The 16561-nt window shown below is 42.7% G+C and overlaps 1 protein-coding gene across 1 annotated transcript in view; it reads right to left on the bottom strand.

Moving 5' to 3' along the window:
• LOC140212138 (protein ERGIC-53-like) overlaps positions 1 to 11592 on the bottom strand; it is a 124318-nt gene extending 112726 nt beyond the window's left edge. Inside the window, exon 1 of the mRNA XM_072282744.1 lies at positions 11361 to 11592. Within this exon, the coding sequence (XP_072138845.1) occupies positions 11361 to 11529 (169 nt within the window). The 5' untranslated portion in view covers positions 11530 to 11592. The remainder of the gene's footprint in view (positions 1 to 11360) is intronic.
• Positions 11593 to 16561: the final 4969 nt, after the last annotated feature.

Raw genomic sequence — 16561 nt, 5'->3', positions numbered from 1 at the left:
AGGAGTCTCTTAAAAGACCCTATTGTATCCAGCTCCACCACTGCCACCGGCAGCCCATCCCATGCACTCACCACTCTCTGTGTAAAAAACTTACCCCTGACATCTCCTCTGTACCTACTTCCAAACACCTTAAAACTGTGCCCTCTCGTGTTAGCTATTAGCTTATAACTTACAGAAATCAATAAGTGAAAAACACCAGAAATATGCTGAATTAAAAGAGGAAATTGAAAGACTTTGGAACATGAACAAGGTATACACTGTCCCAGTAGTAATATCTACAACTGGTATAATCACAAAGGCACTGCACAATAGCATTAAACAATTAGGGCTACACAATAATATCTATGTAAATCTCCAGAAAGCCACAATACTAAACACCACTAAAGTATTCCTAAGTTCCTAACGATTGCGAAAAGAGTATGCTTGGCTATGCCCATAGCTTAGGTTTTACCAGAGTGAGCTGAGAAAAAAAAAATAAAAATAATAATAAACACAATAAATAGATAAAACAGCTTTAATACACACATAGATTGATTATATGAACATAAAGAGCTGTTAGGCACAGGAGTGTCTGTACATAGGCGACTGACAGCCAATAATAAAGTAGTGGTGGTGTTGTGTTGGTCAGCCTTACAGCCTGGGGAAAGTAACTGTTTTTGAACCTAGTGGTCCTGGCATGGATACGACATGACCCCCTCCCTGATGGGAGAGGGACAAACAGTCCATGAGCAGGGTGGGTGGGATCCCTCATGATATTACTGTCTCTTTTCCAGCACCTTTCTGTATACATGTCCTTGACAGCAGGTATGTCCTGATGCCTGTGACGCAATACAGCTACCAAATGATCAGCCATGATCATAATAAATGGCAGTGCAGGCTCAAAGGGCCGAATGGCCTACTCCTGCACCTATTTTCTATGTTTCTAAACAAGATAAGAATAGACTCCAAAGAACCGTCAGGGCTGCGGAAAGGATCATTGGTGTGAAGCTGCCCTCGATCCAGGACTTATACGCATCTAGAGTCAGGAAGCGAGCAAGCAGCATCATTGTTGACCCATCACACCCTGGACATCACCTGTTCCAACTCCTTCCTTCTGGTAGGCGCTTTAGATCACTGTATGCCAGGACAAATAGGCACAAGAACAGTTTCTTTCCGTATGCCATCAGTCTTATGAACACTTGAATTTTAGTCTATTATAAACCAAGTCCACCTGTACATACACAGGTATACCTCATTGTATATAGTTCACGATTATTTGCACTGTTTTGTTTGCTTTTTGATTCTGTACAGCGAGAGCTCAGGGAAACCGGCATCAAATTCCCTGTATGTGTCCACATACTTGGCGATAATAAAGGATTCTGATTCTGATTGGGCAATTTTGACTACCCATTGTGGAATCTCCTGGTCTGGTGCAGTGCAGTTTCTGTATCAAGCAATATCCTCTCTACTGTGCACCTGTAGAATGACATGAGTATGGACGTGCATAGTCCAGCTACCTTCAGCCTATTCAGAAAGTAGAGATGTTGGTGAACTTTCCTGACTATGTAGGATGTGCACTGGAACTGTGAGAGGTTGTGTGAGATGTGCACTCCCGGGAGTTTGAAATTGCTTGCAGTTTCCACTGCTGTGTCCCGAATCTGCAGAAACTCTTGTATTTTAAACATGAACTCTAGGCTTGGAATCCAAACAAGCTCCTGCACCATGTAACACAACTACAAAGATCAGGAATTGCTTTCACAACTGAAATACAATTAGTACTACAGACACGCAATGGGCATTGAAGTGTGCCAATCAATCTTAGACTACACTGGACAACTAAAATTTTGCTTCATAAATATTTTTGGGTGCAACTGATGAATTTAGGTCTGCTGATCACGAAACTCACTGTGAAAATTCCCTATCACATACCATGTTTTTGAAATTGCCGATATTTGTAATTTCAGTTCATAATTCATGAGAAAATAATGGACGCCAAGATTAAGGAAAGCACTTTTGTTGGTCCACAAATCAAACAGTTAGCAATAAGACATAAGATACAGGAGCAGAATTAGGCCATTCAGCCCATTGAGTCTGCTCCACCATTCCATCATGGCTGTTCCCAGATCCCACTCAACCCCATACACTTGCCTTATACCACAACTTTCATGCCCTGACCAACCAGGAAACTATCAACTTCCAACTTAAATATACCCATGGACTTGGCCTCCACAGCTGTCTGTCGCAGATCATTCCACAGATTCACTACTGGCTAAAAAAATAATTCCTCCTTACCTCTGTTCTAAAACGTTGCCCTCAATTCTGAGGCTATGCTGTCTAGTTCTGGATACCCCCACCAAAGGAAGCAACCTCTCCACATCCACCTTATCTATACATTTCAACATTCGGTAGGTTTCAATGAGATGCCCACCCCCCACCCCCCAGCATTCTTCTAAATTTCAGTAAGTACAGACCCAAAGCTGCCAAACGCTCCTCATATGTTACCCCCTATATTCCTGGAATCATCCTCGTAAGCCTCCTCCGGACTCTCTCCAACGACAACAAATGTCTTCTGAGATTTGGGGTCCAATTCAAAGAATTTCTAGTGGGACCAGAGAAAAACTGCATGGAAAGCATCCAAGGATGTTGTTGAAACTTTTCTTGGCAACAACAGAGCACCAAACTACATGCAGCTGATGGACTACATGCTCCAAGCACACAAAACCATGAAGTGCAACATGTCACTAAAGATTGATTTTTTGCATTCCCATTTAACTCTTCTTCCCTACCAATCTTGGCACCGTCAGTGATGAGCATGGCAAAAGGTTTTAGCAGAACATTGCGGTCATGGAGAAACGATATCAGGGCAACTGGAATCCAGCTGTGCTGGCTGATTATTGTTGGAGTCTTAAACGAGACGCCTCAGACACATTACAAAGGAAAATCATCAAAAAAAAATGTTTAGCTTAGTTGAACTATTGCAAAGCATCAGTACCATTATGTAATTAAATGTACTATATTCAATAAAATTAATTTCTTGTTTCTCCAAATTCCTACATGATACAAGTAGTCTGAAATTATGTGCATTCAGCTTCAAGCGGTCTATCATAAGCAAAAAAAATTCTGAGGAAGCAACACATTCAAAAAACTTTGTTGTCCGGGGTTAGTGTGTAAAAGCAAACAAATGCTAAAGCAAACTATAGCTACTTAGTATCTTTCTTGACTAACAGGCTTTTTATACTGAAAAATTACCTTCCATTAGCTTTGGAAGAAAATTAGAAAATTAAATATACATTGAGGAGCATCAAAGCAATTAATTATTTATCACTGCACCTCTATCTGCAGTAAGTTAACAAACTATAATATAGAATTAATTTTATGACAGCTGAATGATTCTTATAAATAATTAAAATAATTGTGAAAACAGTCTCTGAGGCAATTTGAGAAAGACAGCAGTCAATTTGCAAAAGAGCAACACAACAAAATCTTTACAAACACAAGGGTGGATTCTAAATTGGAAAAAGGCCAATTTTGATGGTATGAGAAAGGATCTGGCGAGTGTGTATTGGGACAGGCTGTTTTCTGGCCAAGATGTACTTGGAAAGTGGGAGGCATCCAAAAGTGAAATTTTGAGAGCACAAGGCATGTATATGCCTGGCAAAATAAAAGGTAAAGATAACAAGTTTAGGGAACCTTGGTTTTCAAGAGATATTAAGCCCTGTTTAAGAAAATAAGATGACTTGCATTGCAGGTATAGGCAGTTGGGATCAAGTGAGGTACTTATGAAGTATAAGAAATGCAAGACAACACTTAAGAAAGAAATGAAGAGGGCTAAAAGAAGGCTTGAGGTTGCTATGATAGACAGAATGAAGGGGAATCCTAAAGATCAGAATGTTAATCTATGCACGAGCCAAAAGTGATGGGGGAGATCTTAAATGGATTTTTTTGCATCTGTATTTACTCAGGAGATGGACACAGACTCTATAGAAGTGAGGTAAAGCAGTAGTGTGGTCATGGATCACATACGGATTACAGAGGAGGAGGAGTTTACAGTCTTGAGGCAAACTAAAGTGGATAAATCCCCAGGACATTACACCCTGTGGAAGGCAAGTGCAGTGGCCTGAGCAGAGATATTTAAATCATCCTTAGCAACAGGTGAAATACTGGAGCATTGGAAAATAGTTTAAGGTATTCCACAGTTTTAAAAAAACTCTAAAAACAAACCAGGAAATCATAGGCCGGTGAGCTTGACATCAGTGGTGGGAAAGTTATTGGAAGGTATTCTAACGGACCAGATATTTAAGTATTTGGACAGACATGGACTGATTAGGGATAGTCAGCATGGCTTTGTGCATGGTAGGTCGTGTCTAACCAATATTATAGTGTTTTTTGAGGCAGATACCAATAAAGTTGATGAAGGCAAGGCAGTGGGTGTTGTCCACCTGAACTTTAGCAAAGCATTTAACAAGGTCCTGCATGGGAGGTTCGTCAAGAAGGTTCAGTTGCTCAGCATTCAGGGTGAGGTAGTAAACTGGATTAGACATTAACTTTGTGGGAGACACCAGAGGGCGGTGGAAGAGGGTTACCCCTCTGACTGGAGGCCTGTGACTACTCAGGGATCAGTGCTCGGTCCATTCTTGTTCCTCATCTGTATCAATGATCTGGATGATAATGTGGTTAACTGGATAAGCACACTTGTGGATGACACCAAGATTGGGGTGTGGGGGACAGCAAAGAAGACCATCAGAACTTGCAGAGGGTTCTCGACCAGCAGGAAAAATGGGCTGAAAAAGGGCAGATGAAATTTAATGCAGACAAGCGTGAGATGTTATATTTCGGTAGGACCAGCCAGGGTAGGTCTTACACAGTGAGCGGTAGGGCACTTTAGAGTGCAGTAGAACAAGGGGATTTGCAGGGCCATTATTCATTGAAAGTTGTGTCACAGGTAGAGCAAGCTTTTAGTACATTCGGCTTCATAAATCAAGGTATTGAGTACAGGAGATGGGATGTTATGGTGAAGATGAACAAGATATTGGTGAGGCCTAATTTGGATATCGTGTGCAGTTCTGGTCACCCGTCAGGCAAGATGTAAACAAGGTTGAAATAATACAGAGAAAATTTACAAGGATGTTGCCGGGACTGGAGGGCCTAAGTTATAACGGAAGAATGAATAGGTTAGGACTTTATTACCTAGAAGATTGAGGGGAGATTTGATTGAGGTATGCAAAGTTATGATGGGTATAGATAGGATAAATGCGAGCAGGCTTTTTCCACTGAAGTTGGGTGGGACTACAACTAGAGATCATGGGTTAAGGGTGAAAGGTGAAAAGTTTCAGGAGAACTTATGGAGAAGCTTCTTCACTCAGAGGGTTGTGAGGATGTGGAATGAGCTGCCAGCACAAGTGGTGCATACAAACTCGATTTCAACATTTAAAGGAAGTTTGGATAAGTACATGGATGGTAGGGGTATGGAGGTCTATGGTCCATGTGCAGATCAATAGGAATAGGCAATTTAAAAAATTTGGCAAGGACTAGATGGGCTGAATGGCCTGTTTCTGTGCTGTACTTCTCTATGACTTTACCAGACCCACAAAATTCTGCGGTAGAAAGCAAATGTCTTTCAATTCCTTGGAGAAAGTTAAAAGTTTTTTTGTTTTTTTTTTAAATGGCAGTCACCAACCAAACATGACATCTTACTATATAATGGGAGTTTGCTCTGTATACATTCAGTGGGCACTTTATTAGGTATACCTACTCATTAATACTAATATCTAATCAGCCAATCAAGTGTCAACTCAATGCATAAAAGCATTTAGATAAGGTCAAGAGGTTCAGTTGTTCAGATCAGAGATCAGAATGGGGAAGAAATGTGATCCAAGTGTTTCTGACAGTGGAGTGATTGCTGGTGCCAGACAGGGTGGTTTGAGTTTCTCAGAAACTGCTGATCTCCTGGAATTTTCACACACAATAGTCTCTAGAGTTTATAGATAATGGTGTGAAAACAAAAAAGATCCAGTGAAGGGCAGTTCTGTGGGTGAAAACTGCATGTTAATCAGAGATTACCAACTTGAAAACACACAGGAAATGCTGGCAAGTCAGGCAGCATCTATGAAAGGAAACAAACAGTTAACTTTTCAGACTGAGATACTTCATCAGAACCCAACTGAGGTCCTGATGAACGGTGGGTGCATGAAATTTTGACCGTGTATTACTAATTCGTAAATGACCAGGTAATCTATTCAAGCACAGGCCAGAGAAAATAAAAATGGAACTTCCTTCACACAGCATCTCTTTTCTTTAAAAGTAGTGCAAGGGGATCTGTTCCATTTACCTACAAGAGTAGACTGGTCTCTGCTTAGCAGCTAAAGCACAGTACCACTATCATCAGTACAAAGAAATAACAACTTCTATTGACCTTATTTAAATATTAAATATGGTATATCCAAAAGGAAATGCCCCAAAAAGCAATACTTGTACACATATCATCCAGTCAAGCAGCATCCGTGGAGGATAATGAACAGTCGACATTTCAGGCTGAGGCCCTGATGGGATAGGAGGGGACAGGATGGGAGAGGAAAGGGGAATAATCCCGAATAAAGAGGTGGAGGGGGACAGGGAGGGAGGGTAAAGAGTAAAGCTGGCAGATGATAGGTGAAACCAGGTGAGGGGAAGGTGGGTAGTTAAGGGGGAATGTAATCCCTCCATCCATTATCTTCATAGAGACTTCTTCCAAAATGTTGGGATGTGCAGTGACCTTTCTATAACGTTGAAGCTTTCAACTATTGTCAATGATTTAGACAGTGGAATTGATGGCATTGTGGCAAAGTTTGCGGATGATGTGAAGATAGGTAGAGGGGTAGTTAGTGCTGAGGAAGCAATGCAATTGCAGCAGGACTTAGACAAATTGAAAGAATGGGCAAAAAAGTGGTAGATGGAATACAGTGTTAGGAAATGTATGATAACGCATTTTGGTAAAAGGAACAATAGTGCAGACTATTATCTAAATGGGGAGAAAATTCAAACATCAGAGGTACAAAGGGGCTGAGGTGTCCTCATGCAAGATTCCTGGAAGGTTAATTCACAGGCTGAGTCTGTGGTAAAGAAGGCAAATGCAATGTTGGCATTTATTTCAAGTGGAATAGAATATAAAAACAAGGAGATAACGCTGAAGCTTTATAAGACACTAGTCAGGCTGCATTTGGAGTATTGCGAACAATTTTGGGCCCCTTATCTCAAAAAGGATGTGTTGTCATTGGAGAGAGTCCAGAGGAGGTTCAAAAGAATGATTGCCGGAATGAAGGAGTTTACATACGAGGAGCATTTGGCTGCCTTGGGCCTGTACTCACTGGAATTTGGAAGAATGTGGGGCGGCGGGGGGGGGGATCTCACTGAAACCTACCGAATGTTGAAAGGACTAGATAGGTGGAAGTGGAGGGGACGTTTCCTCTGCTGGAGGTATCCAGAACTAGAGGGCGCAGCCTCAAAACTGAGGGGTGTCCTTTTAGAACAGAAGGAAGGAGAACTTTTTTTTATAGCCAATGAGTAGTGAATCTGTGGAATACTTTGCCACAGACTGCGGTGGAATTTAAGTCCATGGGTACATTTAAAGCAAAAGTTGATAGATTCCTGATTGGTCGGGGCTTCAAGGGATATGATGGGAGAGCAGGTGTATGGGGTTGAATGGGATGAAATGGCAGAGCAGACTCCAAGGGTCAAATGACTTAATTCTGCTCCTATGTCTTATGGTCTAACTATAAATACGCAGGTTTGCAAAGATTCCTCTGAGTCCCAGTGTAGGCCTCAGCAGTTTGTTCGGTTAGATTCTGGAGCCATTTACAATTGCTTGTCACACACAAAATGCTGGAGGAACTCGCAGGTCAGGCAACATCTATGAAGGGGAATGAACAGTCTATCTACAAACAGTCAACATTTCAAGCCGAGACCCTTCATCAGGACTGGAACGGAAGGGAACAGAGGCCAGAATAATAAGGTGGGCTGGGGGGGGGGGAGGTGCGGGGTGCAAGAGGGGAAGGCTGGTAATTGATATGCGAGATCAGGTGGGTGGGTGAGGAACATAATTCATCCCGGAATTCCTAAAGGGAAGATCATAGTGGCGGCCGGTCTCTGTAAGTTGATCGCTAAAGTCACACAGCAGACAAGAGAGCACAAAAGTCAAGGTCAACAGTGCACTGTAGTCCTGTGGGACAGTGACACTGGTAAAGTTGTCATCTTTCAGATGAGGTACTAAACCAAAATCTCATCCCATTTTAAGGTGGAGGTGAAAATTCTTTGACAAAAGCCACAGGGTTCCAGGTTGCTGGATCAAATACGTTCCTCAAATCATCAGATGGGAGGGCTAGGGCCCAGGTACAGGTAGATGGGACAAGCAAGATAACGAGGCCATCACAGACTGTGCTGTAATTCAGGGCTGTTTCTTTGATCTGAAACCTTATCTTTATTTCTCTTTCCACAGTTGCTTCCTAACCAGAGGTGTTTCAAGCACTTATATTTCATATGGGTGAAAAGTACTTTGGGATATAAACGTAATGAAGGGAACTACAGAAATTCAAGACCCATGTGTACCGGGGAGGAAAAAGTTACTCAGTCATTGCTTGTTCACAAGAAATGACATTGTGTTACAATTAAAATAGTTACAATATCTGCAGCAGCAACCTTCATACATGAGTACATCAAATTCCCATTATCATTAATTTTTTTCATCTATGTAGGCTGTGTAAACTGTTTTAAAATACTTCTGCAGAGGAAACATTTGTTTAATCTGATTTTCCAAAGCTGGGATTGCCACACAGTAAACAAAACCTGCTGATGTCAGACCACAAGACAAGGGAGCAGAATAAGGCTATTCAGCCCATTAACTCTGCTCTGTCATTCCATCATGGCTAATTTATTTCCCCCTCTCAAACCCATTCTCCTGCCTTCTCCCTGTAAGCTTTGACACCCTTACTAATCAAGAATCTATCGACCTCTGCTTTAAATTTACCAGTGACTTGGCCTCCACAGCTGTCTGCAGAAACGAATTCCACAGATGCACCAAACTCTGGTTAAAGAAATTCCTCCTCATTTGTTCCGGAGGGACACCTTTCTATTCTGAGGCTATGCCCTCTGGTTCTAGGCTGCCTCGCTATAGCAAACATGCTCCCCAGGTTCGACAGGTTTCAATTAGATCCTCTCCTCATTCTTCTGAACTTCAGGCCTGGAGCCATGAAGCAAGTCCTCAAATGTTAACCCTTTCATTCCTGGGATCGTTTTCAGAAACCTCCTCTGGTCCCTCTCTGAAAGCACAGCGGTGCAGCAGTTAACGCTGCTGCCTCTCTGCTCTACTCCAATCCCGACCTCAGGGGCCGCCTGTGTAGATTTTCCATGTGGATCTCCTCCAGGTGCCCTTGCTTCCTCTGGTAGCAGCACTGTCTGTTCTGGAGGCTCTGGTGCACAGGATTGAAAGTGACCGCAGAGGGCTGTAGATTCAGCCAGCTCGACCATGGGCACAACCCTCCCCACCGTCCAGAGGGCGTGCCTCAAGAAGGCTGCTTCCATCATTCAGGACTCTCACCATCCAGGCCACCTCTCTTATCATTGCTACCGTCAGAATCAGGTTTAATGTGACAGGCATATGTCCGGAAATTTGTTGATTTGTGGCAGCAGTAGAATGAAGTACATAGTAATAAAAACTATAAATTACAGTAAAAAAAAGTGTATATATATATATATATAAAATATTTAAATAGGAAGCGCAAAAAGAGAGGGGAAAATACTGAGCAAATGTTTATGGGTTCACTGTTCATTCAGAAATCTGATGGCAGAGGGGAAGAAGCTGTTCCTGAAACCTTGAGTGTGTGTCTTCAGGCTCCTGTATCAGGCAGGAGGTACAGGAGCCTGAAGACATACACTCAGCATTTTAGGAACAGTTTCTTCTCCTCCACCATCAGATTTCTGAATGAATAGTGAATTCATGAACACTACCTCTCTGCTCCTTTGCACTATCCTAATCCTATCTACCAGTGCATGGTCAGTTTTCCCCATTCCCTGCCAGCTCATCAACCTGTCTCCTGGCCCCTTCTGTCCATTACCTTTCACCCCACCTCAGTCCACAATTCGCAACTACTTTACACAGATACAACTTTCCTCTTTGTAGTTGCTAGGCAAAAGATGGTGGGAGTCAATGGGCATACACGGGAGAGATTAAATTACAGCGGTACAGATAATTAAAGCAGAGTAAGAGTGGGACTGATCACGGGTGGGGGAGGGGAATTAATGTCCTCCTTTTATCATTACAAGGATTAACTGGCTCAGAATCTTGGCCAAAGACAAGCACACGTATGGGCAAGGGGATTCGTTTGGCACAAAACGCTGGAGGAACTCAGCAAGTCAGGTCAGGCAGCATCCATGGAAATGAACAGTCAACGTTTCGGGCCAAGACCCTTCGTCAGTACTGAAGACTAACAGGGAAGGGGCAGAGGCCCTATAAAGAAGGTGGGGGGAGGGTGGGAAGGAGAAGGCTGGTAGGTTCCAGGTGAAAAACCAGTAAGGGGAAAGATAAAGGGGTGGGGGAGGGGAGGCAGGGAGGTGATAGGCAAGGAAGGTGAAGAAGGAATAGGGGGAAGCACAATGGGTAGTAGAAGGAGGCGGAACTATGAGGGAGGTGATAGGCAGTTGGAGGAGGGGGCAGAGTGAAACCAGGATGGGGGAAGGGAGGGGGAGGGAATTACCGGAAGTTGGAGAACATCATGGCATGAACATTTAAGCCCCCGCCCCCTCCCTGTTCAGTCCTGGCGAAGGGTCTCGGCCCGAAACGTTGACTGTTCGTTTCCACGGATGCTGCCCGGACCTGCTGAGTTCCTCCAGCGTTTTGTGCGCGTTGCTTTGACCCCAGCATCTGCAGAGTATTTTGTGTTTGGGATTAGTTCGGACTGGCACAGACACTGTGAGCCGAAAGGCCTGCTCCTGTGCTGTACCACGCATCAGTGTTTTTACACGTGCTGTGAATCACGAGGAAGAGGAAACCTTGCGGTCACAAGCGATCTCTACAAAGCCCGGTAAGAACGGGAAGTTTCTGAACAGTGCGGCAAACAAGTGTAAACTGCAGCGGCTTTAAATTCATCTTTCTCCCTTCCATCTTTTGGTTTTGTTATTTTCCCATCAACTTTTACCAAACTATTCAAATACGGGAGGAAAGTTTATTTAACTAGCTCGCAAAAAAAAGACGCACTATATTCCTGCATAACCTGAATTTAACAACATAGTAATGCTGAACAACCGTGGTATCGTCAGTTGCAATTAGCAAACAGTCAGTTCAGAAGCAGACAAGCTGGAGGACAGGGAAATGGGTTCGGGGGTTTTCTGAGTTTGGAGAAAGTAGAACTTACTGCCATGGTGCGTCCAGAAGGGAATCGAACCGTGCGGGAACACTAAATGCGGTCCTTTGAAGCTGTACTTATATTCGAACCTACGGCGCGGCCACTCTGCTTTCTGGCTGGAGGCAGGAGCGGCGATCAAGCAGAGAAAGGGCGCGATCAGCACGACAGAGCCCACCATCGCTCGCCCTTCACTGAGCCGGCGTCAAGCCCTGGGCGACAGAGCCACCAGGCAGCCACCCATTGGCTGTCGCCGCTTGGGTCAAGAGCTTCGACTTGGGTCAGCCAAATGCCTACCTCAACGTGGTATTAATACAGTTACAGGCAACGGTATCTCAAAGTACAGTCAGTTTATTAAAGTACATAGGTGTCACCAAACCCTACTCCGAGATTCATTTTCTTGCAGGGATTTACAGTAGAATAAAGAAGTGCAATAGAATCAATTAAAAACTACATATAAAGATCCACAAATTGTGCAAATACAAAAAGAAACGAGTAAAAATAATAAATAAATAAAATCAAGCAGAGAACATAAGTTGTATAGTCTTGAAAATTGTGAACTTGACAGTGAGTCTATAGGTTGTGTTCAATGATCAGTTCAGTGTGGTGAGTGATACGTTGATTCAGGAGCCTGTTCCTTCACCCCAAACTCCACTATGCTGTGAACTCGCAAAGACGATAAAAGTTTCGTGGCTCACTTAAAATATATTTTCCAAAGAAATCTACAATAAGTCAAAGCAAAGGGAGTTAAAATCTTCGATATAACTCCTACTTGAGAATAAAAAGCTGCAGATGCTGAAAATATGAAATAAAAACAAAAAATGCTGGAAACACTCAAAAGGCCAGATGGCAACTTAGTGTTTCCAATATATTGTGAAAAATCTATTTGGGTACTATTTAAATAAATATTTATGCATGGAATAGTTTCTGGATAGCATTCAAACTCAAAATGTTCACAGTATCTCAGTATTTGGACAATAATAAGTCTGATTAGTTATTAATTATAAGGGTAATGAAACTAATTATTTGTTAGTTTAAAATAGGGCTTCTCACTTGCCAAAATATCCCAAGGAACTTTATAGGAATAGGAAGAAATTATTCCTGATGCATAATAAATTTTAGGGACAGTAATTAAAAATGAAATAGGTTTTAAATGAATGTGTTAATGGGTTCCAGGGGTTTCGGATATGAACTTACCAGGGGTTTGGAAGTTGAAGACAACTCAAATGTTTATAAGCACAGGCTCACCCCAGGGCTGCATTCTGTCACCCCTTCTGTTCTCACTTTATACAAATGACTGTACCGCCACATTAAAATCCTGAAGTTCACAGATAACATGACCGCAGTTGGTCTCATCTCTAATAATGTGACCGGCTAGTGGACAATCTTGCAGCATGGTGCACTCATAACAACTTGGAGCTTAATGCTAACAATTCAGTGGAAAGAAGGAATGACTTCTGCTGACAACCCCCTACCTGCACACCCCCCCCCTTGGAAATTAATGGTCATACTGTGTCTGTGGTCAAGTCATCCAAATTCCTGGGGACTACCGTTACCATGAACTGGGACATGCACATTACGCTCATCACTAGGAAAACCGTACAGGGGTTGTTCTTAACTTTGTCAGCATCGGAAACTTAACATCTCAGGTTGTGTCCTGGTGAATTTTCAGTCAGCCATCATTGACAGTGTTATGACCACCTCTATCACTGTTTGGTTTCCCACTGCCTCCCCCCTCCCCAAGTCTAGGTTGCAAATGGTCCACAGCTACCTACATTAAGAGACCCACCTGTTCATCGTCAGAGCGAAGGAAAGAGCTGAAAAAGTTACTGCTGACCCCACCCACCCTAACAATCACCTATTCACCAAACTGCTATCAGGAAGATGCTACAAGTCCATCACCACCAGGACTACACATCATCTCTGAAGCTTCTTTCCTGTAGCTATCCAACTTCTCAACAAAACTCATTCAGATGTAATACCCTTAAGTGTCCCTGCACAACATCCATTAAATGGTCTTTCCTGCTCTCCTTGTTTCATGGATAATTATTGAGTTGGTTCACATTTGTTTATGTTCAATTATTGGTGTTTGCACGTGTTTGCAATCTGCTAATTGTTGATTGCTCATGACTGTTTGCATTATTGTCTTGTAAACTGTTGGTTGCTTTTGTGTTATCTGCTGTCCTGTGTTTTATGCTTGGCATGATCCACAATCAATTCTGGCATGTTTCACTCAAGTGAGTAAACCAAGGATTAAGCAAGAACTGAAAGTTGGAGATAGTCCAAACTTATTAGAAGTTGGAAACAGCGCTTTGGGAGGCCTGAAAGCAAGGATGAGAATTTTAAATGTGAATATAGAACTTGCATGTGAAAGAGGCAAAGTTGGCAAACATGAGCTTTGATTACCACACATTTACTGAGTAGAGCTAGGATATTGATCATTGACACTTTGAGGTGAGGAGGTAATTGCAGCAGATTATAGTCAATCGTGTTATGGAGATGGATGTGGGCAGCCTTGTGAGAGCGTGAACAGGAAGGTCTACAGCTCAAATCCACACACCATACCAAAGGGTACATACAATATAGAAATATTAACACCATTCAAATCTTGGGAAATGAATTGTGGAATAATCTGCCAAGTAATTAGAGGCAGAAAGTATATTGTAAATTACTTGGTGCATGGTACTAAGTAATAAACCAAAAAATATTGATGGTTTATTTCCTTCCATGGATGCTGCCTGACCTGCTGAGTTCCTCAACCATTTTATGTGTTGCTCAACATTTCCAGCATCTGAAGAATCTCTTGTGAAACCGTTTTAACAGCCTTGAGTATTTTCCCCATGTTATTTGCTATTTACTCAAAGAAAATGCACAGTTGAGGATTAAGTAGACAGTCCATTTGGCGCCTGTATAGAGCACATTCATGTAATACCTCACCACTGGCTGGCCTGATACTGGTGTCAGCAGAGCAGATAGTATGACTGGGCAAATAATCCAGAGGCCTCAAGTAACAGTCTATTTACCAGAGTTGAAATACACTGAGGCAGCTGCAGGGTTTAAATTAATGCTGATAGTGAAACTTTTTTTATATAGCAAGTTTCATGAATGTCTTTCAAGAAGGAGATCTGCCATCATCACCCCGTTAGATTTATGTGCAACTCCAGACCTGCAATGTGGTCAACTCTAAACTAATCAGGCAAGTTCATAAGATATAGGAGCAGAACTATGCCATTTGTCCAATTGAGTCCACTCTACCACCCCATCATTGCTGATTCATTATCCTGTTCAATCGCATTTTCCTGCCTTCTCCCCATATCCTTTGTGTCCCTTACTAATCAAGAACCTATCAACCTCTGCTTGAAATATATACAATGACCTGGCTTCCACAGGCATCTGTGGCATTGAATTCCACAGAATCACCTCCCTCTGGCTAAAGAAATTTCTCCTCATCTCTGTTCTAAAGTGCTATCCTTCTTTTCCTAAGTTGTAACCTCTAGTCCTGGACTCCCCCACAATAGTAATCATAAGCCCATAAGATATAGGAGCAGAATTAGGCCGTTAGGCTATCCTTGTTAAGGTAGCAGGAAGATTGGGGGAGCATGGATGTCGGGAAAAGGAGGAGACGTGGGTGAGGGCAGCACCAATGGTGCAGAAAAGGAAACCCCGTTCACTGAAGTAGGAGGACATCTCTCATGTTCTGGAAAGAACATCCGCATCCTGAGAACTGATGTGGCAGAAATGAAGGAAATGAGAAAATGAAATAGTGTTTTTACAGGAGGCAGGGTGGGAAGAGGAATAGTCAAGATAGCTATGGGAGTTGGTACATTTATAAAATATATCAGGAGACAGTTTGTCTCCAGAGATGGAGACAGAGAGATTGAGAAACAGGAGAGAGGTGTCAGAAATGGACCAAGTAAATTAAAGGGCAGGATGGAAGTTTGGGGCTGAAGATGATGAAACTGACAATCTCAGCATGGATACATGAAGTAACACCAATGCAGTCATCAATGTAGCACAGAAAGAGTTGAGAGCATTAACCAGGGAAGGCTTGGAACATGGACTGTTCTATGTAGTTAACAAAAGGCCAGGTATAGTTGGGGCCCATGGTTTCTGCTTGAGTTTGGAGAAAGTGGGAGGAGCTGAAGGAGAAGTTGTTGAGGGCAAGGACCAGTTCTGCCAGACAGTGGAGACTGGTTGTGGAAAAGAACTGGTTGGATCTTTTGCTGAGAAAGAAGTGGAGATCTTTAAGGCCTTCTTGATGGGGTACAGAAGTGTTAAGGACTGGATATCCATAGTGAAAATGAGGCAGGCGGGGCCAGGGAATTGAAAGTTGTTGAGGAGATGGAGAGCATTTGAAATGTCATGGATGTAGGTGAGAAGGGATAGAACCAAGAGGGACAGAATGGAGTTGAAGTGTGAAGGCACAAGTTCAGTGGGCCAGGAGCAGGCAGATTTAATGGGACTACCTGGAAAGTCAGGTTTATGGATCTTGGGTAGGAGGTAGAAACGAGCAGTGTGGGGTAAGGGAACTCAGAGTTTGGGAGCAGTGGATGGGAGGTCTCATTCAACCACTGCCTGCTCATTCCATACACTGACCTCTCTCTGGGCGAAAAGGTTACCCCTCCAATTCCGAGAGAGCTCTTTCCCTTCTCACCTTAAATCTATGCTCTCTTGAATCTACAACCCTGGGAAAGAATGTGTGCATTCACCCTATCTACACCACTCGTAATTTTGTACAGCAGTATGCAATCACCTATCATTCTCCTAAGCTCTAATGAATAAGGTGTTAGGTAGCCTATCCGCTCTGTGTGTCAGACCCGCAAGTCCTGGCAACATCTTTATAATTTTTTTCTGCAATCTTTCAGTTTAATTACATCGTTCTTGGAGCATGGTGACCAAACTGAACAATATTGCAAAGCTGGCTTTATCAGTGTCTTGTATAAATGCAACTTCCAGACTCAATGCCCTGAGCGAAAAATCCCATCTTGCCAGAAGCGTTATAATTTTCATTGTCTATCTGGGGCATCACTTTCAGGGAGCCATGTATATGTAACTCCTAGGTTCCTCTATGAACCACATCAAAAGAATAAAGGACTTATGAACCACATTTACATAAGAGGGATATCGCAAAGTAAACACTGGAATTGGAAGCAGAAAATGAGCTGTTGATGGAACTCAGCAGGTCAGGCAGTGGCTCCAGTTGATGTATGGGA

This window comes from Mobula birostris, chromosome 18, assembly GCF_030028105.1.
Source record: "Mobula birostris isolate sMobBir1 chromosome 18, sMobBir1.hap1, whole genome shotgun sequence".
Taxonomy (NCBI): domain Eukaryota; kingdom Metazoa; phylum Chordata; class Chondrichthyes; order Myliobatiformes; family Myliobatidae; genus Mobula; species Mobula birostris.
The sequence above is the reverse complement of the archived record's forward strand: the minus strand, read 5'-3'. Positions and strand labels throughout refer to the sequence as shown.